Consider the following 25,879-nt stretch of genomic DNA (forward strand, 5'->3'; position numbering starts at 1 on the left):
ACACTATTCCATGGGATAGATGATTCTGTGTTACTCTTTGTAGGAATAACTATGAACTGCAATTCTCAACCGTGCAGGACATCTGTACCAAGACTAAATATCCTGTTATAGTAACAACAGCTAGCAGATATTTTCTTTTTAAAGAAAACCTAAATGAAAACAAATTTCACACAAATAATATCTCAATGATCTAGACTGAGAACGTGTTTTGACACTTAAAACTACAACTACTAATTGTTTTCTACACTGAAAATGTATCAGCAGTGTCGAACTCAAGCTGTCTGAGAGGCAGGGGCCTAAAAAAACAAACAGGAGGTTTTCCAGCAGGTTGGTCAACCTATAAGGCATACTATGGGGCATCAAAGAGGGCACTTTGTGGCATTTCCTTCATACATGGCAGCACTAAGGGGACTGATTGCCCAAGTCACTGAGGTGAGATGGAAGTTGTTACCTTTAAGCGTCCGACCTTTAAGACACTGTGTTGGAATGTGGAAAAAAAATATTATTCTGGGGCTGTGACGTAAAATAAACATTACTAGTACTTGTAAATCATGTAGTGACAGATGCTAGAATAAAGTCGTTGTTGTCACCTTTTTTTTCCTTTGTTTTCTATAATTACTGTTACAGTCAGGTGGTAACATTCGTCAGTTGTTTAGTTCCACAGTAAATACTTTTTTTTCCTTTAGGGACAAAAACACACAGATAGAGCTTAATGGACTTATAATTGCCTAGTCAATACTGAAAGTCTAGAGCTGTGAGTGCTTTAACACACATGCTAAATGGAGTGCAAAGTGATTCCTAAGTCTCCTTTTCATGGAAATGTGTCTCTCCTGTTCTTCTTCTTGAGTACTCATCCCGATTCCTAGAAAGTACTTTAATACCCCATATGAACAAAAAAAGGATAATCTTTTTATCTTGTTGAATAAAATGTATCTAATAATAATAATAATAATAAAATATTCAGACTATATGGTGCATATTGCATGGTTTAAATAAAGGACGATTAACCCAATATTATTTAATGAATATATTTTGCTATTTCCCAGTAAGGACTAAACTGGTAATATCTGTAATACTTTTCCTGGGAAAGCAATATGAAGTTAGTTTAGTTGCAGGTCTGCTGTTTCTTTGTAATTAGATTATATTTAGCGAGTAATTTATCATGTAATTTTGTAATAATTTTCTGTTTCCCCATAAGCAGTTAATCCATTGGTAGGTTAATTGTTGGTGATAGGCATAATTAGAGGACTTATAAACCTTTGTAGTTGGGCCTACAATGTTTTGCATGGACGTTATTGCCTATAATTAGCAACGAAGGCCAATTTAGAGCCCTGCTCAGGGTGAATATCAAAAGGGACTGTGTCGATCTAGGCTTGATGTTTCACTTGAGTTGTTGAGGGCTAAAGATGACCCATCACATGTTAACGTACATAATGTACTTGAAAATTTTGTTTAAAAAAAGTACCTACAATAGGATAATGACATTTTGTTTATGTTTCCTAAACAATTTCCAATGTACTTATTGGGATATAGTGGAATATAATTATTAAAAATGTTTTGATTTCAGAAAAGTATAAGATTAATTTAATGTTTCTTGTTAAATATTACCTGATAAGCATGACATTTGCAGACCTGTAAAACTAGACATTTCTAAATATGCCAGGCTTTTCTCAGCCTAATGACATGCTAGAGCTGTTACATATCTGTTTATCCAAGGGACGGACTTTAAATTATCCTTAAATAAGTATTTCTGCCTGTCTTCTCCTAATCAGGGGTCGTACTGCAGAATAACAAGGTAATTGCAGACTGGAAGCAGAGCTCTTGAAAGGGCTCTTTCAAGAATTAATATTTCATTTCCCTTTTTTTTTTGGGAAGACAGAAAGCAGAGATGTTAAAAGTCAGTTTATTTGGCAACACCTCAAAATCACCACTCCTTAGGGTCTGAGAGAAAAATTCAGCAAAAAAAATGTAAAAATGTAAACATGTTGTAATATTGATCACTGAGCATCTTGAACACAAAACCATCTGTTGAATAATATATAACAATTTTAACCAACAACTAACATATATGGCATTATCATACATATGATCATATATACAGATGTAAAGTAGACTGAAAAATCCCATTCAAAGGACACACTATACGTTTTAACTAACATAGGACAAGCCACATTTACAATTAAGGGAAACATTTTTAAATCTCACAGGACGTAGATGAATGTCTGAACATAAGAGAATTATTACTCATCGTGATGTCACAAGACCAATCATTACAATACATAAACCTCTTCCACAAAAAAAGCTTACATGCAATGTAATATAAGTAATTTAAATAACCGTTGATTCTTGATTCTCGATGATGATTCTTGTTAACATGTATGTCTTTCTGAGAATATAACCTGATCCATATTGTGCAAACATCGCTCTCCACTGACTTTGTATTGAATGACGGAGCCTCCTTTACAATTTCGTTCACTAGCAAAAAACAGAAAATGGTCAAAAGTAGCTGTGGTGAAATGCACTTAACTTGCACATAAGTGTTTAAAAACTGATGGAAAGAAAAGTGGATATTAGCTCACGTAAGCTTGCTAACAACATTAACGGTTTAGCCCATGGTTGTCCAAATATTAACGTTAAATATACTGAGTTTCTGTATAAGTCTGTATCTACTTTTGTCCTCTTGAAAGTTTTTTTTTTCTTTTCGTTTCAGCAGTTTATAAAACTGTTGATAATATATTATGCCATTAAGCAGCTTTTGAGTCATTTTTCAGCATTTTGCTAGCAGACAAAATTGTCAAGGAGGCTCCTAACCCTTACTCCGTAGGGGGCGGGGCTTACGTGTGCTCAATTTCTTTCACAGTTAATTAATTCAGACTGGTAACTCAATAATTGCTTCTATTTAACTAAAGTATAGTTGTATATTACAGTAGCTCTCAGTGTTCACAGTTTCAATCGCAACTGCTGCAGCCTCCTCACTTGTCATTTTCACGTTTAGAATTGTTTGGTGGCCCCGCCCATTCTGGCAAACATTTAGGGTCGAGAAGTCCCCAGCGTTCCACACTCAAGTTATATTGCCATGATGTTATTGCCGACTTTGCGTGTAGACCCTCGTGGCATTCTTAGTGCCCCACATTTTGTATATTTATCTCATTGTGAATGCACTTATGCACTAAAAGGCAACTGTAAGTGCAGTTTTATGCAAATTGAGACACTGCATATGTTAAGTGTGGTAGTAGGCTAACGTTTGCTAATTATAACTTAGTCTGACTCAGCAACCAAAGATAAGCCTGGGATAAGCCTGCTGGCTATTTCAGACAGAATTCTCCTCCCTTTCAGCTGTATCTATTTTGCAAATGCACCATCACCATATCCGAGGCTTAGCACCACCCAAGACATTTGGGATTGGTTTAAAGAAAAACAAACAAGCTGGAGTGTTATGTGCAGCCTGACCTTTCTCCAGCGCTGACACAGTGCTTGTAAAGTTTGGTCTGTTTATGGCAGGATAGTTGTCACTAAACATAAAACATAGCTGAGGCTGATGGGAATGTCATTATTTTTGCTGGTATTTGGTTATAAACCAAAGTACTGGACAAATTCAAATGTTTGCTGTTTGCCTGACATCGACGCTAGGTGAGTCAGAGGATCATTAAATATATTATGAATCATCCTCTGGGAACTGTGAATGACTGTACATTTTGTGCCAACACATCAAGTAAATGCTAAGCTATTTCATTCAAGAGTTGAAAACTTTGACCTGCTGGTAGTGATATGGGATGAGTCAAGGGATTGTCATTAATATCCATTTTCTTGGGAACATGAATGTCTGTACTAGTAGTGGTTGTGATATGTCACCCTGGATCAAAGTGGACCAAAAAACAATATGGATCTGTAGAACCAAAGCTCTATAATAATCCTATGACATATGAGAGTATGTGTTATGTAATCATGGATTCAAACTTAATGTTTCACTGTAATATCCCTGCAAACATTTGTGGTGTGTGAGTTTCTATGTGAACAGACGTTGTATATTGTTCATTTCTACAATGTGATCCCACTTTAATAAACTGTTAATAAAGGGATTTGTAGTTGTGCTGTGATGTTTGTCCTCACACTTATTAGAGGATGTCAGTAAGTCTGTTTTCTTGTAAGGGTTTCATATTTCCTTTTATCTGCAGTCTGACAGACTCTTGAGGCTGATGTACAGGGAGCTGACCATGGTGGCCTCCTCCTGCATGGGCTCCTTCATATCAGGCTGACCCATACACATCAGGGCCATGAGCGCCTTGGGCAGCTTCCCGCTGAACAGCAGGTAGATGCAGGGGTTGGCACAGCTGTTCAGACTGGCCAGCAGCATCAAGATGGTGAAGGTTGCAGCTGGAAACACGGGAGAAAAAGTTAAACTCTGCCTTTAATTCTTCTACACACACACACACACACACACACACACACACACACACACACACTGTTATTAAATGAATATGTGTATTGTGAGATATTCAGGGTTATAATTTATAAAAGCACACAGGGAACATGGATTTCAAAATATGGTCAATTAAAATTAATTTCACATTTAATTAACCCATAATAGAGAAATTTCTTCGCCGACAAATTAACTGCATCCAACAGTCAGTTTTTCTCTGAAAATGCCTTTTATCCCATTTCTTGCCTTATGATAATATAATTTCTGTACATTTGTGCACGATACATTTGCAATTATTGAAATTTAATTTAAGTTGTGCCTTATATTTATTCCTCAAAGTTGCACTCGCAGAAGCGTACATTTTCATCTTCAACATTATTCACATATTTAAGAATGATGTAGCTTTTACTTTTTTACTTGTATTTTTCCAATGGTAAATTAGTTATTACTGTCAATGACAATTAAGACCATTCTGACTCTGATTATTGTTCAATTTATGACAAATCTTTTAATTTAACACATTACAGTTGGTGCAGTAGACATAAGATTTGAGGGTTTTTTTAAAAATCATTTTCATGCAGTTTATGAGCTTCTGAATTTACAATTCATGACAAAGGAAGTACTAAAAATAATAATAAAAAACATTTTGATGTGACAATTTCTTTCTCCTTTTTTCCTGTATACATTTTGTATTCCGTTTTTCATGTTGTGTGAACCCAAACTGTGATCTTACTGTGAGTGGGCGCCTTAACGTCCCAGACGGACCAGAGCTGCACGGTGAAGAAAGGTGTCCAACAGATGATGTAGACGAGCACGATGACCACGGTCATCTTCACCGTCTTCACCCTCGCCTTGGACACCCCTGCCACGCTGCTGGCCCTGGAGGACAGCGGCTTACTAGTCGCCTCTGCAATGTGCTGCGTCTTCATGTGAAAGTTAATGTGCACAGTCCGGCAGATGCGCACCTGGCACACGATCACCATGAGAATCGGCAGGACGAAGATCACCAGAGTCGTCCAGGTCACGTAGGCTCTCGGTCCCCATGGCTTGATGAACTGAGCCCAGCAGTCGTACACACCGGGAGCGACCTCGACCCGAGAGAAGATGAAGATCTGCGGGAGGCTGCCGATGAGAGAGACGCACCAGGCGGCGCACACCGGACCGTTCCAGCGCGCCCTGCGCCTCTGGAACGTCACCATGGGGTTGCAGATGGCTTGATATCGGTCCATCGTCATCACTACGATCATATAAGTGGAGGCAAACATCCCGACCACCTGCAGATACTTCACTAAGCGACACAATATATCTGGCCCCACGAATCGGTCCGTGATGTCCCACATGAGTTGGGGACAAACTTGGAAGAATGTGACCACCAGATCGGCGAGGCACAGGTGGAAAACGAAGACGCGCATCCTGGAGAGCGTCTTCCTCCGCTTCCACAGCACCAACAAGAGCCCGAAGTTTAGGATTCCTGCAGTGATGAAGATGATGGACAGGAGAGCTATTTCCACTTGGGCCAAGCGCTCATCTCGCGGCTCATCCCCAGACAGTGCACCCTCCAAAGTAACGTTACTCACGTTTACAGTGAACCAATCCATGCTTCAATCAATGCTTGATGCTTTTACCACAAATTCAACAATCAGTTGCTGAAACACTGTACTCCAAGTGATCCGACTAAGGTTGGGGCATTTAAAAAACTAACCAAAAAAAGAAAGTGAGCCTGGAATTTTAATAATTTCATCAAAATCTATTTCCTATAGGGAAACTAATTATTGTGGGAGTTTAGTGGGTGGATGTCCAGTAATCAACAAGTGTTGAGTCTCCAGGCGGAAACTGTGGCGTTAGCAGAGAGCGGAGGGCTTTATATCTCCTCATCTATGCAGGAGGGAGGAGCATCCTTACCCCATCACAGGGCGATAAACACATAGGCGTGGAGTTTATTTAAACATATAGCTTTTTATTCTGCAGTGTGTAGGTTCAAACAAAAGAATCGCCACGTTACTCTTTACAATAACAAATAGAACCTTATTATAGAGCATTTTTATACAGAAAACAGCCCAGACACAATACACAAACACTTTCTATGAAGCCAATGCTTGAAATGCATTATAAACATACTTATCATGGATTATAATCTGTTTATAGCACATATAATTATAAATAATAAGCACTCAAATATTCATAATGCTTCATAGCAATAATTGCAACACATTGTGAAGCTTTTCATAATGACTTACAAGGTCATTATAGTTCATAATTGCTGGGCACTCACCGACATTTATTGCCAAGATCATGGTATATTTTATATTATGCATTTCACATAATGCATTATAATTAGAACCTGACAAATATATTGATTTACAGATATTATCTGTCAATATTGGCCTATCAAAGGCATATCGATATTGTAAACATATGTATGTAGTCCGATATGTACCAAGCAACTGACTGAAACTTAACAGTAATCATGTTTATTTTGCTATTTATTTTATTCCTATTTATTCTTAATTTTCTCAAGACAATGTAAAACATTGTTTGTATAATGTAAAAAAAAATATTATTTAATAAAAGTTTTATGTTAAGAGAAAGTATTTCACTGGGTACCTTTGCAGAGTGGGGGAAAATTTGTGCACAATCCACATAAAAAAGGTCTATATTCAATCCAGCTAAAATAAAAAAAATAAAAAAAGATTATATGAGCCACCATCGGTTATTGATGAGTCTTCCCCCTCTCAAATCAGTATTGCCATCTGTTTCAAAAATCCCATATCAGTCTGGCTCTAATAATAATGTGATTATAGGGTTAGGCTGATCCTAACACTATAATACATCAGAAGTAAGTTTATAATGCATATTAGATATGGGCTTGGAAAATATGCCAATAAGCGACCAGCTTTATGAAGTAATATGATACCTGATTGTAGAAGTCATTATAAAATGTTTTGTAATATGCTATGATTATTGTAATGAAGCATTATATATATATATATATATATAAAACAATTATATATATATATATATACACACATTTATAAAGTATTAATAACTAGTAATACAGTGCTATTAGCAGATTACAACATGTTTATAACGCATTACACATGGACTTTATAGAAAGTGAAACTTCTGCTTTCCACTAAGGTTTTTTTTTAGAAAGAAGTAACTGAGCTGTTTATCTCAGGACTGTGCCTACAGCTCTGTAACACCTCATACAGAGAAATCAGGGATCATTGTCCAGCACACATTGGTGGCAGCTGTAATGCTGAGAGTACATGGTGTGTGTTCTCTTGACCATGCTGATTCAGAATTAAATTGCAATAAACAGCAGCTATACATGTCTCTGTTCTTGTCTTGTCGTTTCTGAACAATATCCAGCAGTCTGCGCAATCGATTCCTGTGAGCAGCACAATTACTGAATCAGGTATTCAGACAATTATTGTTTGACTCACACAAGAACAAAATAAATCATTTTTTCTCCCCATTTAAAGCTTTACGTGACTGAGGAGTTCATCTTTATCCATCTGATAATGACTTGTCTTCCAGATGTCACGGAGATTCTGTAAGGTGGCACCCATCTCCGTGCCTGACGTGATCCCCATCCTCCTCAGATCGTGACCGCTGACTGGGAAGCGAGGGATGGACCATCTGCAGAGCTCTGCCAGCAGCTTGTCTTCGCCTTGATACTTCAGCAGCTCACAAACTTGACTCTGGGAATCCAGCTTTCGACTCTGAGGGTTAAAAAAAAAAAAAATTCAGTTCAGAGTTCAGAGTAATTCAGTTCAATCTTTTTATCCACACACCTGCTCCATCTTTCCAAAGCCTCTAAATAAGTTTCTAGATGAAGCCTAGTATGTCCGTTGTCATATTCATGACATCATCTGCTTATAAAAATCTTTAATCAAAATCCTCACTTTAGAGGTCTAACAATGGATATTGATGGCTCGTGTGTATTTAAATAGCCGGGAAGGCGTGAAGCCGTGTAATTTGTGTTGTCTTAGAACTATGACCTATTCAATGTTCATTGTAATTACAACTATATATCAACTTTTAATCTGCATGTATCTAGTAGTATCAAAACAGATTTGATTGGCTGCCTGGACATGTGTGATATTGACAAGTTGTGCGACTCTGGGCCTTGCACGGAAAATTTTAGAACATTTTATCAGTCATCTGTTTCTAAAAACTGCTAGAAACACTTGACATGCAGCTCAAGAAAAGGAGTCTCAGTGTAATTGGGGCCAGAGGAGTCAGCTGTATATTTTCTTCTGTTAAGTACATATTGTTGTAAGCCTGTTTTTGCTAGCCAAAATAAGAATCTGAATTAATATCAAAGTCAGTGGCTGCTAACCTGTGTAACCTCCCCAGCTCCATCCAAACAGGTGCACCTTTGCTCCAGAAAAACTAAGGTGGAGACAGTCAAATGCCAAACTCGAGATGAGTCAAAACATTAGTCAACAAAGCAAAAGGACGATGTCACAGGAGCTTAGTCCACTTCTTTAATAAAGTCTACAGTTCAAGTACAAGACTAAGAAATGAAACTTAAAGTTTACCAATAAAAGAACTTAAACTCATGTTAAACTTAAGTTTCGCCGAACAGATTACATACTTCAATAAATTACTTCCAAAATGTTTTGGTAATTGCTTGTTTCTATTAATAAAGAGCAGAGATGAGATTTGTTAGACTAAGACCTTAAGAAATCCAAGTGTTTCACCCACAGATCCATTCTAATTTAGCTATCAGAACTCAGATCCAGATAGTGTTTAAGAACACTTCCTAGATTGCCTCTCAACAGGCCTTATTAGTATGGGTGTGAACGTGTTGCACTTCGATGTGGGAGATGGATGGAGGTGGGCCACTGACAAGCAAGATGAAGGAAGTAAGTTAAAGGGTGCGAATCATGAATTTTAATTAGGGCTGTAATCAAAACTATTTTCATGGCTGGCTAATCTGCTGATTATTTGTCTTGACTGTTTGTCCTTTGAGGGAAGGCTGATCACGTTTTCACAGAGCCCAAGGTGACTCCTTCAAACTGCTGGTTTTGGACTCTTGGTCAGCCAAACATACTTCATTCACCAATAACACTGTTTAGTGTTTGAGAATGAGGTTGCAGCTCAGATATGAATATTTTCAGACATTTTATGAAAGTAATTTTAAAACATTTTAGAATGTGCTATGATTATTGCAATGAAGCATTATTACATAAGCAGATAACAATACATTCCAAGTATGTTTATAGTGCATTATTACCCACAACTTCTCCCTGGGCTGATTCAGAATAAACTGCATTCATCAGCAGTTATTCATGCATCTGTTCTGGTCTTGTAGTTTCTCCAATATGCAGCAGTCTGCTCAATCAATTCCTGTGAGCAGCACAACTGCCAAGTCGATTTTCTGTCTTTAACATGTTGGAGCTATAGTGAGGATACTGGTACCAATGGAAACAGTGCTGCTGTGAAGAGCGACTCCCAACACAGCTTGTGTTTGTGAGGTTTCTGGCGTTTTTTTGTATGTCTTATTTGCCGTTCATTTAATTTCATAGCCCTGTCTGACTGTTAATGGCAACAGTGTTAATGGACTCCGCTCACAACCGGTGCAGCCATTCACCACCATCAACCCAGATAGGCTTGCCTACTCACAGGACTCCCTGTTGGAGCTGAGCCGCTTTCAACCGGTGACAGTGAAGGCTCCCATTCACGCAGACAACATACCTCTGGAGTTGCCCTCCAGGACACAAACAAAAGAGGATACTAATGCAAAAGAGAGTTGTTTTGAACTGACTGACTGGGATCTGAATTACAATGACTGCGGCGGTGATACATTTCATTCTCTGAGGACACTGTCACTGCCACCAAACAAACAACAATTGACCCAAAAAATAACAAATGGATTACTAAGGACATGAAAATTTGCCTGGTGCAAAAATGCTTTTTACCAGGAGACAAGCTCAGGTTGAGGGAATTAGAGGAGGATTGGCTAAGATCAACTATAAGAACAAGGTTGAGCAGAAATTAACCTCTGAAAATGTGAGGGAGGCCTGGCAGGGTTTAAACATTATGATGGGAGGAGTAGCTAAACAAAGTTTTTTCCCAGTTCAACAGCTGCAGCACTCCAACCAATGGGAACTACCTCAGCCCCAGCTCCCCTCACGGAGCTCTCTCTATTGATGAGGAGCTGGTGACCTCCATCCTGCTTAGAGTCAACCCGTACAAGGCCTCTGGCCCTTACAGGCTCAGAGGCAGGGTGCTCAAAGACTGCTCCACTGAGCTAAGTGGGGTTGTAACTGACAGACTGTTCCAACACCTCCTGAACTGCGTCCCTAACCGGTGGAAGGAATCCACTTTTATCGAAATTGCCAAAAAGACGCATGTTAAGGACCTGAAGGACTACAGACCAGTGGCCTTGACATGTGTGTTAGGTAAATGTATGCACAAAGTAGTGTGCGGTTAGGAAAACCGACAGACACTGATTTTATGGATAAAGATTTTTTTTCACAGGAAAGACACAACAGGTGTTTTTAAATGGTTTTAAATCAAGTACGCTCCCCCAAGGCTGTATTTCATCTCCCATTCTCTTCTCTGTTTACTTGAACAGCATCTCCTGCAGCATTGAAGGAATGATATTTAAGTACGCTGATGACATGGCCCTGGTGGACCACCTAACCAGCCACTAATGCTCTGTCCGGAAACCAGCAGGCAGCCAACAACTTCAACTCACTTCAGCTTAACATCACAAAGACCAAGGAGCTGTGCTGTGGGGTCAGAGACAACACATTATCACCTCTCTTTCCAGCATATCTGGGGTCAGCTGATAAAACAGGTTCAGCCTTTTAAATACCTCCGGATGGAGATAGACACCTGCCTGTCCTTTTCACAGCACACCAACTCTGTGTACAAAAAAAGCACAACAGCGCTTCCACCTGTTGAGGAAACTACGGACTACAACGTTCTAATGTTAAACTCAGATAAAACTGAAATGATTGTGCTGGGACCCGAACACCTCCAAAACTCATGATCTAAAGACCTTATTAGCCTCAGTGGCATTACCCTGGCCTCTAATACCACCGTAAGGAATCTTGGAGTTGTCTTTGATCAGGATCTGTCATTTAACTCCCATATAAAACAAACTTCAAGGACTGCATTTTTTCACCTACATAATATTACAAAAATTAGACACATCATGTCCCAAAAGGATGCAGAAAAATTAGTTCATGCTTTTGTTACTTCAAGGTTAGATTACTGTAATTCCTTACTGTCAGGCTGCTCCAATAAACCCCTTAAAACTCTTCAGTTAGTCCAGAATGCTGCGGCTCGACACAGCCTTAGTCGTTGGGGAGGGCCACATGGTGCTTGCAGTGGTGGTGTGGATGGGGGTCCTGCTCCTCTCTGTCTCCCTCTCAACCGTCTCTCTATCCTCCCTCCCTCTCTCTCTCTCTCCCTTCAACCTCTATCTACTCTATTCTTATTGATCTGTACAACGACATCTATTACACGTCTGTCCGTCCTGGGAGATGGATCTCTCCTCTGTCTCTCTCTGAGGTTTATTCTTCTTCTTTTTCCCCTGCTAAAAAGGGTTTTTTGAGGAGTTTTTCCCTGGCTGCTGTGAGGGTCTAAGGACAGAGGGTGTGGTTCCATGTACAGTCTATGAAGCCCTTTGAGGCAAATCTATGATTTGTGATTTTGGGCTATATGAATAAAATTTACTTGACTTTTCATGTCAGCAATTACATTTCATCTAAGTAATCACACATTGAATCCATCCTCACCTTCAACATTTCATCCTGGTACAACTCCCTCACCAAATACAAAACAAAACTCTCCTGCATAATAACTTATCAGGCCAGCAAAATAAACAGCTAACCCCTAACTGCTCTATCTGACTTGTACAACCTCTCAGTGATCAGGAAAGCCACTCAGATCACAGAGGACCCTTCTCACCGCCTCGCTGCAGGCAGACAGTATAAGGCCCCTCTGTCATGAAAGAACATTTACAAGAAAACTTTTATCCCTTCTGCAATACCCATACTGAACAATATTAAGTAGATACTCGGATAGTTCGGATAAGCAGTGAGGATAATGTATTGAAGGAGGTTTGACAGTCCCATTTTTCTGTGATTAAAATGTGTCTTAAATGTGAATTCTGTGTATTTTTGAGCCTTGTCAAATGAGATTTTTGTCTCTTTTGGGACAGACAATAAATTTCATCTATTCCCATACAATGATTGGGTATGACTGGAAAGCTGAGACTCTTGTGGATCCAATGAACCCAACTATATTCAAGTGTAGTGATGTTAGTCCTCATAGTACACATTTCATTGTTGAGATAAAAAAAATTTTTGGAATTTGATCTCACTGTATAAAGTTACATGCTGCGACCTTCCATTTTTACAATAAAACACATGAGCAATTTCCATGTGATTGTTTCTATGGACTAACTGGAGGAGGCTGAAACTTACGTCGATGATAAAGTCAGTGAAAGGTTTAAGGCTGTCCGGCTCATCCTTATTTATGCGAAGCTCATGTCTGTGTTTGACCAGGAACTGAGCCAGAGTCTTCTCCTCCTTGGACACCTTCAATCGGATGTCCATCTTTTCCACCTCGTCTGGGTGGTGGAAGAGAGCAACCAGGATGGTCATGGGTTTGGGAGAGTGGTTTTTGGCATTCTGCCACACTCGCTTCATCTCCTCAACATTGCCACCTGGAGGTAAACCTGAGGAAGAGCAAGGACAGGAGTCATGAACAGAACGGACTTAGTCTTGCTTAGTTTCTGTTGTTGTTAAAGTAAACAAAACATGTTTCATTTTTGATAATCTGTAGAGTATTGGGACTCTGGTAGTCTTGTGCAGGTTATTAAATAGCCTGAGAGGAGTTCAATAATAAATAGTCATTGAATCATCTCTCTCTAGTGCTGACCAATACCGGAGTTAACAACAGAAGAGGTATTGAATCCATTCCATGTCACAGATGGAAATTAAATCTCACACTCATTTAGAAACAACTACAAATTGTCAGATTCTTGAAGAGCGTTGGGTTTCCCTCTTATAGATGCCTGCGCTGCAAGCAATGAGTCACTTAATGACAATATAATCAATATTCTCTCAGACTATTTTGAAAAGGGAGCTGAGTGATGATGGAAAGGGAAAGATGTTGCAGCAAGTAGGCACGTGTTTAATGAGCTGCATGATCAAAACGCAATATTTGCACATGACTAATTCAATTCATCAGTGCATCCATTTCCACATTTGATATTACCACATTTATTTAAAATAACAAATGTTTAGTACACACATTTTGCTGAAGTAAGCCAGTTGTCTAAACACTCCAGCTTTATATTACAAAATTAAAATGACTCTCTACTTTATGTCTAGTACAAGTAAGTAATGTTACAACAGCCATCCAGTCATGTCAAAAATATTGCGATATCAATACATATTGCTACTAAACATTTGAAATTATCAACAGGAGAGAGATCACCAGCTGTGCATTCTACTCTCTCCGACAGTGAGTTAACAAACACACCAATGCAATGCTTCTCCAAACTGGGGGCATGCTGACTTCCATCTATTGTAGGTAATACATTGGCTCTGGATAAGTAACACATGTAACTCTACTTCAATAAATCAAAACTATCCCTTTGATCACATCATAATATCCATCACTCAAATCTAGCTGAGGACCATTTGTGTGTCCCTTGTCATCCTTCCACTTTCCTCTTTGGATGCCAAGAAAAAATTACTTTAAAATCTTTTCATTGCCTATCCCTGCCTCCCTTCTCACCTATGTACTGGGCCAGTTCCAGAGTGTACATCAGCTCCAGTAGATGGGCAGCATGGTTATCAACAACCAGCTTCTTAAGTTCCCTCCATATCCGTTCTCCTGATATAGCTGCAAGCCCGCGGCCGTTTTCCCTGATAGCGGTCAGCGTCTCAGGCTCGTGATCATCAGGCTCCAGGGCCACCCTGCCGTAGAACCTTGGAGTGAAATGAGATGGTTGAGGTTAAAGCTATTCATGTCAAACAAATTAAAACAAGGAATTTACTCTTTTACTTTCTATTTCAACTAACTTAAAACTGAAGTGAGGGGACCCACCTGAAGTAACGCAATATTCTCAAGTAGTCCTCTTGGATTCTTTGTTCAGCACTGCCAACAAACCGAACCTTACGGTTCTTCAGGTCTTCATATCCTTTGAAATAGTCATATAATGTGCCATCAAGCCCTGTGAGAGTGAAAAAGTCAACAAAACATAATAAAGACTACAAGGGTAATAAAATTGAACAAAAAAGATAGACATTGTCCCCTGAATGCACCAGTACACAAGCACAGAAAAGTCATGTCAGAGTAATACCTAAAAACATGGAATTGATGGTGAGGTCCCTCCGCTCAGCGTCTTTCTGCCAATCAGTGGTGAATTCCACCTCTGCATGACGTCCGTCTGTCTGAACATCCACCCGCAATGTGGTCACCTCAAAGGTCTCATTGTGTAGCTGTGAAAGATGACAAATAAATAGAAATAAGATGACAGAAGGCATAGCAAACATAGTACATGGTAGCAAACATCATACATAGTAGATGTAGATGTAGTTGTTAAGTGTCCATCCATGGTGGGTGGTGCAGTATTTTAGAGGGCATTTAGAAATATAGAGTTGTCTCACAATCCGTAAATGTTAAAGTGACCATAAGCCATTAGATCATTGAAGGAGTTTTATATGGACTTTAGCCATATGTTCGAGCATACAGCCTCTGCTCTTTAGATGCAACTTATTTATATATTCCAGGAATAAACCAATCAATCGTAGAGCTCCCAGTTACTGAGCAGATTCTCGGCTCTCCCACAATCCATCAGAATGGCTGGTCCATTAACATCTGCAAGTCAAGATGTAAGACCCACTTATTATTGATCAAACTGTATGTGGAAGAGGAACGTGACCCATGGGATACTACAGCAGCCCATGATGGAACAGGCTAGTATAACAACAAACAGTATTACCATGATCTCTGCTTCACTGCTGCCATCTTCCTGTACAGTCTTATTTGGTTTGTGTACATATGTGCATATACAGCTTCAAAAGTATGTGTTTGAATGTCTATGGTCATGAATTTCCTCAATATCTTTATATTTGTAGTAGTCAATTTATTCTGGGACTTTATTCTCTCCATGAAAAGAGAAGTATTAACTTATTTTACACCCATTAAATTAAATTAGCGTAACTATCTCTGGAGACTGAGTGTAGCTATTCTTCTGCAACAGTAAAGTGCCTCGTAGATAGTTTAACTAGTCTTTAAAGCAGCTTTCCAAGCAATCATTAACAAAAGTGAAAGCAGGATACAGCAGCATTCGGCCTCTTACTCTTGCTGTAATGGTCCCATGCTCCTCTCCTTTACTATTGATCATCCTGATGCCAGCTTTTTCAAACATGTTCTTCATCTCCTCTGGAGTGGCTGTGGTGGCAAAGTCCACATCTTCAGGCCGCTTCCCAGACAGTAGGTCCCGTACAGCGCCTCCAGCTATCCTCAGCTCATGCTGTTGCTTCGCAAACAACGCTGGAAAGAGCAAGCGCACAGTGGGTAATTTGTTAAAGGACATGTGTCTTACAATTTTAATGTTGGAGTTCAACCTGGAGAGGCTGGGAAGAAAGTTTAAGAGAATGAATTCACAAACCAGTACAAAACATTCCACTGACCGTATTTATTTTATATTCTCACTGCAGTTCTCACAAGTCCTTTAGACTCTGCCAACTGATTTTTCACTCAATCAATGACATTCTTACTGCCTCCAGGGCAGCTTTGGAAATGTGTTTTAAACTAAAGATTGTGAAGTTGTACTTACACCAACAACCACAAAATCATCCAGGAATATGACCTGCATGGACATATTAAAGGGGCATTCCACCAATTTATCACATTCATTCTTCATAGTCATGAGAAGTACTAGCTAGCTTGTTAAAATATGTATATTGTCTTCTGTGGCTCTGAAGGAGCGTTGTCAAGCTTGAGAAATTAATGTCAAGGAGGTCATCAGGATTATCTTGTCTGGGCTTTGAGACAAAGAAAAAAACATTTTATTAGCCTTCAATCCAAACTGGAGAGGTTTGTTTGACATGTGTCTTTACCAGGTTTTGCTTGCATTATAGGAAATGTAGGACCTAGTATTGTTTTGGTGTTTGACCCGTATAAGTCTTTGGCCTCTGCTGCACCAATTTTGGCTGTTCAATTTTGATCCGTCTTTGGCCCGGTGCCCCAGCTTTATGGAAGTACAAAACTAAAACACTGGAACCAGCCCCTGGCTCTTTAATAGGTAAATCTATTATTATAATGTTGCACTGTATTTCTCAGCTGATTTAACACTTATTGCAAGAAACTAGAGACTTGATTAAGACAGTTAAGCAAAGACTACAAACTTGGCTTGGAGTGTAGACTATCTTAAAGACTTGAGGCTTGATTATGGACTCTGACTTGCATAAAATGACCTGTACACACTTAACAATATTAAAACACAAAGTAACTTGTACTTTGTTAGTACAACTAACTGTTGACCAAGTAATTGTCTTGTGTTTGTGTTCAACTTTGTCAACATGAAATACAAACAAACAGTTTGTAAAGAGAAAATAGTCAAATTAATTTAAAAAAATGTGAAGTCTGGGAAGACACAAGTTTAAAATTTAAAATAGTTGTGAATAAAGCAAAACTTGTTTTTTGAAGCAGATACAACACCGTACAGCACAGTAAACCTAATTCCCAGGTTGAGACCACTTTTACTTGAGTAAAGATTTGAAGTACTCTACCTACCACTGTGTACAGATACAGTAACTTGTACAGGTCTGTCTATATATATATATATATATATATATATATATATATATATATATAAAAACACCCACAACCTTGATTGCCATGTCTGTAAACAAAAGTCTAGAAGAACAGAGTAATCAGTGACCACCTGTGTCAGGTGTCTGCTCTGCTCACAGCTGCATCTCACCTGCTAGTCCATTCAGTCCATCAGTGAACAGACTCTGAAACTCGCTGGTCTTCAGCTGCATAGTGAAGAGACTCCTCCAACAGAAAGTTGTTCTACTGATCACGCGAGGGCTCAGTATTCTGCTCCACATCTGCACAAACAAAAAAAATGTCGTCAGGCGCCCATTTGTTTTGAATTTATATTGAGCTAGCTGACGTTACATGTCATTGAAGTCATGCTGGCGAGGTGAATTTTGCGGTCCACGTGTACATGTCACACTGTTCACACACTGCCAGCAGCGAGCAACACCGACATGTCTGTAAACTCGCCAAATAATGAACAGAACTGACCTGCAAATCAAATAGAATAGTTTACAAGCAGACAACGTTGTTATCACTTCTTGTTATCCTTCTCTGCCATGAAGCTTTACAGGAAGTGTTTGGATAACGTGCGGTTGCTGACCAATGATGTGAGGTTTCATCAGGTTCGGGAGGCGGGGTTTAGGAGGACGTCTCACGAGACTGTGGTGGCGGGGTTTAGGAGGACTTCTCGCGAGATTGTGGTGTGTGGCGGAGCTGCTTCAGGTTGATGTCTGTAGTTTAGCTTTAACTTTCCGGTTGATGAAGTGGAGCTGTCAGATTAGGAAACGGTGCAGGAGACGAATGGCTAAAGTGGAGCTGACCCCGCTCAGAACATGGGAAGACTTCCTACCCGGTTGGGAGAGATTTGCTAAACCAGATGGCAAAGATTTGGCGAAATGGAACAACAGAGTTGTCAGCAACCTGCTTTATTATCAAACAAATTATATGGCATTGGCCATCGTTGTTTTCCTCGTTGTCGGGTAAGCACCATATGATGTCAACACAGCACTTATTGAGTGTTTATTTATTATTTATTTACACACAGCTTAATAGTGCTCACTTTCTGGTGTATTGTTTCCGTTAACGTTTCCCTGTTAGCTGGTTGGATGTAGCCTACTTTAAAGGATTAAAACATGAACGTACAGACAGGATGTGGACTCTGCTTGCCAGCCAGCATGTGATGCACTATTTCTGTAATGTACTGTCATTGTGAACTTGCTAATGTCTTCACATAGGAACCAAAGTTGACAACTTTTATCCAGTTTGTGCCCCTCATACAACTGCGATGCAATTTGAGCCTTTTTCATTAATTAACTATTCATTAAAAGTGTTGAATCGCTAATATGAAAACATTAGGCCCTATGGTGTACTCAGGTGGAAGCAAAGACTGAAATAACGGAAGAGAAGTCTGCAAACAATATTATCTGCTAAATCAACCATCAGAGGCATATCGGTATCTGTTGATATCGGCATATTGTCCGATATGCCCCAATATAGAAACTTTTTTTGAAATGGTGTTAGCTGTTTATTTTATTTGAATGTATATATTTTTTTAAATGGTCAGCAATTGACTGATAGTAAACATACATTACTGATGTGTATTTAGCTAGTCATTTTTTATTTATTGTTTAGAGAAGAGTGAGAGCAGCCTTCTGAGTGCCTTTGCATTAGGGCTGACCCCTCTTAGTCAATTACTCAAATAATTGGTTTGGGTCTTGGTATACTTAGATTTCTTGAGTTGATTAGTCATTTTTTAATGTTTCTTTTTTTTCATGCTGAATGACGTATTTCCAAGAAACTCAGAGCACATCTCTGCTAAACACAAGATATAATAGGGTCGTATCTGTCCCACGGTTAAGTTCTATTCTCAGAAATTCACTTTATCGACTGCCATGTTGGTCATCAGTGATTTTTTCCCCCCTCCTTCTCATATTGGTTTCAGTCTCAAAAAATCTCATATTGGTCAGGCTCTAACCAAAACCAAGATTTCCATTGGTGTAAACTACAAAGACTGACCTGGAGCTTTGTAGTACTGTTGCGTTATCTGATAAGGTTGATACAAGCTAGATTCAATCAAATCAGGGAGCAAAGGTTAAATCTCTCATCTGAATCTGAAATAACTTGGCTTCAGCTGGCACTTTGTTCCAACTAAATCCCGCTTACTAAAAATAGAGCTGTCCAGTCATGGTCTGTCCACTGACCTGTATTATGACATATTGTTGCTATGGTTATGAAGGCCTCATGAGCTGTTTGGCTTATCAGCTGTTCATCACAGACTGCACAGCTGTGAGAAACCGGACCGTGTACTCCTGACTAGGGAGATCACCCGGTATTGGTTCATGTGTCAATCCTGAGTCAGGAGGACCCTGAGCCAGTAAAGATTAACTTTGACACATTCAGTTTACTTGTTTCATAATACCTTGTCATGTTATTGTTATCAAGTTTTTAAACTGCACAGCCTCATGTTTTTGCTTGAACCCTACTTACATGCCAAGAGGGTCTACTCCTATACTAGAACAGCTACATAACATAAAAAGCTTGGTTTCAGACCATTTAACACAACGGAGGTCACTGAGTGCAGATCCCACTTCAGGGTCTTCTGCTCACAACAGTCTTATGTTTTTTTTCCAGCGAAGAAAAATCAGTTTTTGCTGTGTCGGCACACTCACTGTCTGTGTGATATGAAGAGGGCCAAAACCTTTGACTCCATAATCAATACGAAGTCACATGTAAAGGGGCGTTCCAGGATGGTTCATCTTAAAATAACTAGAATTACTGCCTTGTGGTTGTGTTCTCCCACAAACTAATCAAGTTGCAGTTTCCATCCATGTTTTTTTCAGACTCATACTTTTTGTAGCCATGACACTAGACAATGCTTCAAATATGGATGTTGCTGCATAAAGCTACAAATTCTAAACCGTGGATGCTACACACACTTCTTCAACCTGGTAGCTCAGAAGGTTTATACAGTCACCACAGTTTTAAGATTAGTTTCACATCGAATCATTATCAGAAATGTGTTTCTGCATAATATTATGATGTCACAGTGAAGGTGACCTTTGACCTTTTTAATATAAAATGCCACCACTCCAATGTTTTATCCTATTAGATGTCTGTGTGAAATTTTGTCATAATTGGTGTTTGAATTTGAGTAATTGCCAAAAATGTATTTTGTGAGGTCACCTTGACCTTTGACTTCAAAATCTACTTAGTTCGTCATGAGTCCAAGTGGATGTTTGTGTCAAATATAAAGAAACTCCCTCAAGGTTCTCCTGAGATATCACATTTACAAGAATGCGACAGACACAAGGTCACAATGACCATGACCTTTCATCTTTGACCACCAAAATCTAATAATTTCATCCTTGAGTCCAAGTGGACATTTGTGCCAAATTTGAAGAAATTCCCCCCAGGCGTTATGTGATATAAGAATCGGGTGGAAGGACACTCTGGCTACATAATGCTTCTGGCAAATAGACGATGTAGGGGATGTATGGTTCGAATTCTATGAAGAGGCAACATTTGCATAACTTTGTGCCAGTGACATGTTTGATGAGCAGACAGGAGAGTTTTCAAACCCATCAGAGAATATCTATATCCAATATGTTCACCATTTTGCAATGCAAGTCATAATTATTTTCATTATATTTAGTATATGAGCAAATGTAATACAATGCGTAACAAGAAATTGCTGTAAGGAAATGCTAAATATATTTTTAAGGTGATTAAAAAATAATGTTGCTATTGCAGAGTTTATCCACTAGAGGGCACTTGCAAGTGTTTTTTTTTAACTGTAGTGTCCTGCTCAATGCATATCTTTGTCACCCTCATTCTATGTCAGTCATGGCAGTGGTAATCCATTATCACGTTGTATCATGAATAGAAAATGTTTTTATAACTCAATAATACAATGCCACACACATAAAAAATGTGTGGTTATGGCAGGCAGTGATAAGCCTTTAAAAGGGAAGAATATCACTGGAATTGCTTTATTGATGGTGCATTGAATTCACCTTCACCGTCTTGTTTTCATAAAAGCTTTCTACAGCTGTAAGACCTGTTATCCAAGATCACCCATGTTTGTGAAGCCTCAAAGAGAGCCTGAGACTGAATTTTTGGTGCCACCTTGTCAAGGTTCCAAGCAGCTTGAGCCGATACTAAAAGGTGGAGTTAAACACTTAGACCACTGACCGGTTGGAGAGAAACGGGGCATCATGCACAAACCCGGCAGTTTTTTAAATAGCCAAGCAAGCGTCAATGGCAGCTACAGTTAATTTTATTAGCACACATAGTAACTGAGGGGTTACTATCTGCAGTGGAAAATGAAGTTGATAAAAGAACCTGGTATAAAAAGTTAATTGAGACCAGTCGAGTCAAACCATGCAGTGGAAGTGAGGCATTAGTGAGACAGGCCACACTCGCTGAGGTCATGAACTTGATGACATCACTGTTGTCATGCCAAGACTGGGTTTATCGCACAAAGCTGTATGTGTGATCAGTCCAAGGTGTCTGGCCAGGCAGAATACAACAGTTTTTCAGTTTGTCTTGATAATGATTTTAGTTATTATCAAGAAAACCATGGAAAATGGCTAGATATCAGCTCTTAAATTAAACTCTTATGAGCTATTTTTGTTGTTATCAATATATTTGTCCAAACAAATGTACCTGTAGTTGTACCAGGCATTATAATGAACAAGAAATTGAAGAAAACAATGGGTGGTCTACATTTGAGAAGCTGAAACCAAAGACTATTTGTTTTTGTTTGATTGTTTTTTAAATAATTTTCCATTTTTTTTACAACAGAAATACAAAAGACATAGAACACAATTACAATACCAAAACACAAAGTAACAAAGGAGGCCAGGGGACTCACTCCTAAGGGTTGAAAGAGATTTGTTGGTATTTTTGCCCGTTGATACTAATAGGCTGTATGTTGTTGTACAGACAACATGTAACCACTTGGTGGAGCCAGTGACCACACACAGCTGACCGTGCCTCCAGTTGTTTGAGAGCAGTTTTAAACTGACCCCTCTGCTCTGGTGTGTGTTGTGTCTCTGCCCTGCAGGTTCCTGAACCCTGTGGGGATGTTCACCGCCATGACCGTGGTGTCGAGCGTCTTCGTGGTCTCAGTGTGGGCCGGACAGAACAGAGCTGCGATCAGCAACTTTAAGAGACAAAATCCCACAGCGTTTGTGATCGCTGTGATGGTCGCCAGCTACTTGGTTATCTCCATGCTGGGGAGCGTCATGGTGTTCATGTCGGCCATCACTTTACCTCTGATTTGTAAGTTCAAGATGGTAATATTACGCACTTTATGGTGCTAGAAAGATCATTTTTATCACAGAAATTAAAAATATTTTCCCTGTTACTGCAACATAGTTTTGGCAAAAACGTAAACAGTTAAATATAAAACGAATTAGCTGATTAAATACGTTTTATGAGATAGTATATTTCTAGTATTTCATTATAATGAAAAGTTTGTTATAAAATAGGCAACACAGTTCTTTCAAAATGAATAAAACATGTTTTGGGCTGAACTCTTTCAGATTCTCAAATGTTCTTAGAGTTTGTCTTCAGCAAAAGTTTATAGGTTTGTTTTTGCCAAACATTAACAGTCACTTTCCATCTGCTTTTCAGTGATATTTGCACATTCTTCCTTTCGCCTCCGCAACATGAAGAATAAACTGGAGAACAAGATAGAAGGTGCCGGGCTCAAGAGGTCACCCATGGGCATTTTGCTGGAAGCTCTGGATCAGCAAGAAGAGAATATTCAAAAGATCCAGAACTTTCTGGAGGGAAAACGGAAGGAGTGATTGGACCCATGCACCAATGATCTTGACTATTTCCTTGAATTTTTCATGTATGTCTCAGCCTAAACCTCTTGAAGTTTGTGTCACATACAGCATGTTCACCCGTGTGTGTTTTGAAAAGACAATTGTAATCTGAAGGGCTTTATCTTTACCTCAGGGTATCTGTCACTCCACCCAGAACTTGTCAGAGCACTTTTCTTAAGCAGTGATGAGTATGTCTGATGAGTCTGCTATGCAGTGTGTCAGTGTTCCTGTGCACCACAGCTGCAGACTGCTTCCTCTGTATGAAATCTGGCTTTAATGAGTCTCAGAAACAGCCGTCGTCTTGCCAGTTTACGCTCAGCTAAAAATGTGAAAGCAATGCAAGTGTTGCAAGAATAAAAAGTGCACACTCAACACACACATCACTGCCAAGGTATTTTCAAGGCTGGACTGTTGTTTTCAAATAGTGTCTCCACATATAAAATATAATTGTTCACCAAGTTTGCATCTGAAAAGAAACGAACAGGTTGAATGTTCATGCAATACACTGTAAGAAAATAATAGACGTAGTTACTGTGATGTCACTTATCAGTTTGATAACCTTGATAGCCTCAAGTTCATCATTTGGTTGCTGCCATCTTGTTTTTTGGCAACCAGCACATGCAGAAAATGCATTGGGAGGATAAAGTTATCAGCTAACAATAGCACTAGCTTGATAGCAAGGGGCATCCATTATATAAATTGAACAGCCAACTGCTAATGGATAGGCAGAAGGTTCTGTCTGAATCTGTATCTAACATTGAGCATAAATTAGCGTTTCTTTCAGTTCAACTCAACACTAAACAAGACATTTTTAAGTGACCAAAATGTTGCCGTTAACTTTGATAAACTGAAGCAGTCAGTACGTTTACATGACACTTGAAAAGAACAAATTATTGCCTTAATCCAACTATAACTGGACAACTGAAGTACATGTAAATGTGTTAGTCCAACTGATGTCGGAGTTCTCCAACTCTGATTAGGACACCCAGATAATGCAATTGGAATAGGATTTTCGCCGGCATGTATGACAAGACAACACATGTGCGCATGCTCCCCATGCTCCATCCCCCCACTCCCCGCTCTGGAGTATGACCCCAGAACAAAAACATCCAAGAAAGCCAGTCGCAGTAGCCAGTCATTAGCGACGGCACAAAGTGTCTAACCGAAGACAGGCCACTGTTGTGGCCCTCCGAAAGGATCGGGTGTTCTTGTCTGCCCCTCAGAATTACCATCCATCTTGTTCTTGTTCTCGAAAATGCGGTTTTCCTGCCTTTCTCCACTTGTTTATTATGACATCATAGGTCAACAGGAAAGGGGGCCGTATTAACCCGCTGAAACCATGCATATCGCCACCTAGTGTTGAGGGGGAGGACATGTTCCTGTCAGTTACTCAATTTTCTCAGTTGCATGTAAACTGGGACAAGGACAGAAGTCCGATTAGACGACAAAATCCAATTTTAAGCATAGCTCGATTAAACTGCATGTAAAAGCACTGACTAACTGTTAAAGGGTCAAAGCTCATAGATGTAAAAACACAGTGCTGCGTGGTAGCCATCTGTCAATCACAAGATAGCCCCACTTATAAGCCTTTCCTGTTTTATTGTCAATTTTATTCTAAATGGAACCATAATTAACAACATGAACATCATTCTGTGTTGAAGAAGAATGAAACCAAGCATCTGAAAACACAAATATATTAGAAACATGTTTACTGAGATAATTAACAGAGTAAGAAGTTGGGTCATTTTCTCATGGACTTCTATACAATCAGACTTCTTTTTGCAACCAGAATCGCCCCCTGCTGGACATTACATGGAATGAAGGTTTTATACACTTCCACATTGGCTTCACTTTTCACTCGGGGTTTTGCAATTTTTTAAATCCATTATTCGATTTTGTTTTGATTGAAGCATTTTTTGTTTAGCACTGATTAGCCACTGTTAGACTTTCAAGGCTTGCTTTGCAAAGACCAACAGATCATTGGTTTCATGCCCTGACGACTGTCTGCTAGATCTTCAAATATGGGGACCACATTAAGGCCTTGTGGTCCAGTTTGACTTTTATTGAAATTGAATGCTCATTTTGAATATTTTTAGGGCCCGAGCAGGCAACGACCTGCGAGGTCCCTATTGTATTTCGAATGATTATTTATTTTTATTTTTTTTTTTATTTTTCTTCTTCCCAAATGATCGCATTTTTCACTGCCTGAACATACCCCAAAACTCATGAAACTTTAAATATAAGTCACACCTGGCGAAAAATTTTATAATCTATTGTCATTCTGAATTTCCACCACTAGGTGGCGCTATAATAAAGGAAAACGCGTTTAAGCTAATAACTCCCACATACTTCATCGCACATTCAAAAAACTTATATCCACGCGTTCACTGAGTTGTGCTGAATCTCGTGATATAGGCCACTCCCATTTTCGCCTAGAGTTTTTTTTCGCAAATTCGCGAAATGTCGTAAACCTACTTTTTCGAACTCCTCCTAGGCAATTTCATCGTTTTGCACCAAACTTTGCACACTGCATCTATGGACCCTCATGACAAAAAGTTATTAAAAGAATTTTGATTACTCAAATAATACTCAAGTTATTAAATAACAACTTCCTGCAGGTGGCGCTCTTTTCAACACAAAACACAAAGTGTTGCATATCTCCACATTGGTGTGTCTGAATGGCATGAAACTCAGGTTGCTGCTTCCCCATGAGCCCCTTAGGCTCAATGCAAAATTTTGGCCGATGACCACTAGGTGGCGCTCTTTAAATTGAAGTATTTTATATCTCCAAATCGGTTGGTCGGATTAACACCAA

The 25,879-nt window shown here is 39.3% G+C and overlaps 3 protein-coding genes across 3 annotated transcripts; 1 reads left to right on the forward strand and 2 right to left on the reverse strand.

The window, feature by feature from the left end:
- Positions 1 to 3,434: 3,434 nt before the first annotated feature.
- Positions 3,435 to 6,018, reverse strand: avpr2b.1 (arginine vasopressin receptor 2b, tandem duplicate, 1). Its single transcript, XM_059329488.1, has 2 exons — positions 5,154 to 6,018; positions 3,435 to 4,374 (listed from the first exon to the last, which is right to left on the reverse strand). Exons 1-2 carry the CDS (start codon positions 6,016 to 6,018, stop codon positions 4,166 to 4,168), a joined length of 1,074 nt encoding a protein of 357 aa, XP_059185471.1. The 3' UTR covers positions 3,435 to 4,165.
- A 343-nt stretch (positions 6,019 to 6,361) lies between these two features.
- trnt1 (tRNA nucleotidyl transferase, CCA-adding, 1) lies at positions 6,362 to 17,835 on the reverse strand. The gene is made up of 8 exons (XM_059330090.1): positions 17,720 to 17,835; positions 17,391 to 17,520; positions 15,762 to 15,955; positions 14,760 to 14,898; positions 14,504 to 14,630; positions 14,192 to 14,385; positions 12,871 to 13,124; positions 6,362 to 8,145 (listed from the first exon to the last, which is right to left on the reverse strand). Exons 2-8 carry the CDS (start codon positions 17,518 to 17,520, stop codon positions 7,900 to 7,902), a joined length of 1,284 nt encoding a protein of 427 aa, XP_059186073.1. The 5' UTR covers positions 17,720 to 17,835; the 3' UTR covers positions 6,362 to 7,899.
- A 112-nt stretch (positions 17,836 to 17,947) lies between these two features.
- Positions 17,948 to 25,669, forward strand: arl6ip5a (ADP-ribosylation factor-like 6 interacting protein 5a). Its single transcript, XM_059327547.1, has 3 exons — positions 17,948 to 18,210; positions 22,296 to 22,513; positions 22,868 to 25,669. The coding sequence occupies exons 1-3, from the start codon at positions 17,990 to 17,992 to the stop codon at positions 23,041 to 23,043; spliced, it is 615 nt and encodes a 204-aa protein (XP_059183530.1). The 5' UTR covers positions 17,948 to 17,989; the 3' UTR covers positions 23,044 to 25,669.
- The last annotated feature ends 210 nt before the right edge of the window (positions 25,670 to 25,879 follow it).

The sequence above is a fragment of the Centropristis striata genome, chromosome 3, assembly GCF_030273125.1.
Source record: "Centropristis striata isolate RG_2023a ecotype Rhode Island chromosome 3, C.striata_1.0, whole genome shotgun sequence".
NCBI classification, from domain to species: domain Eukaryota; kingdom Metazoa; phylum Chordata; class Actinopteri; order Perciformes; family Serranidae; genus Centropristis; species Centropristis striata.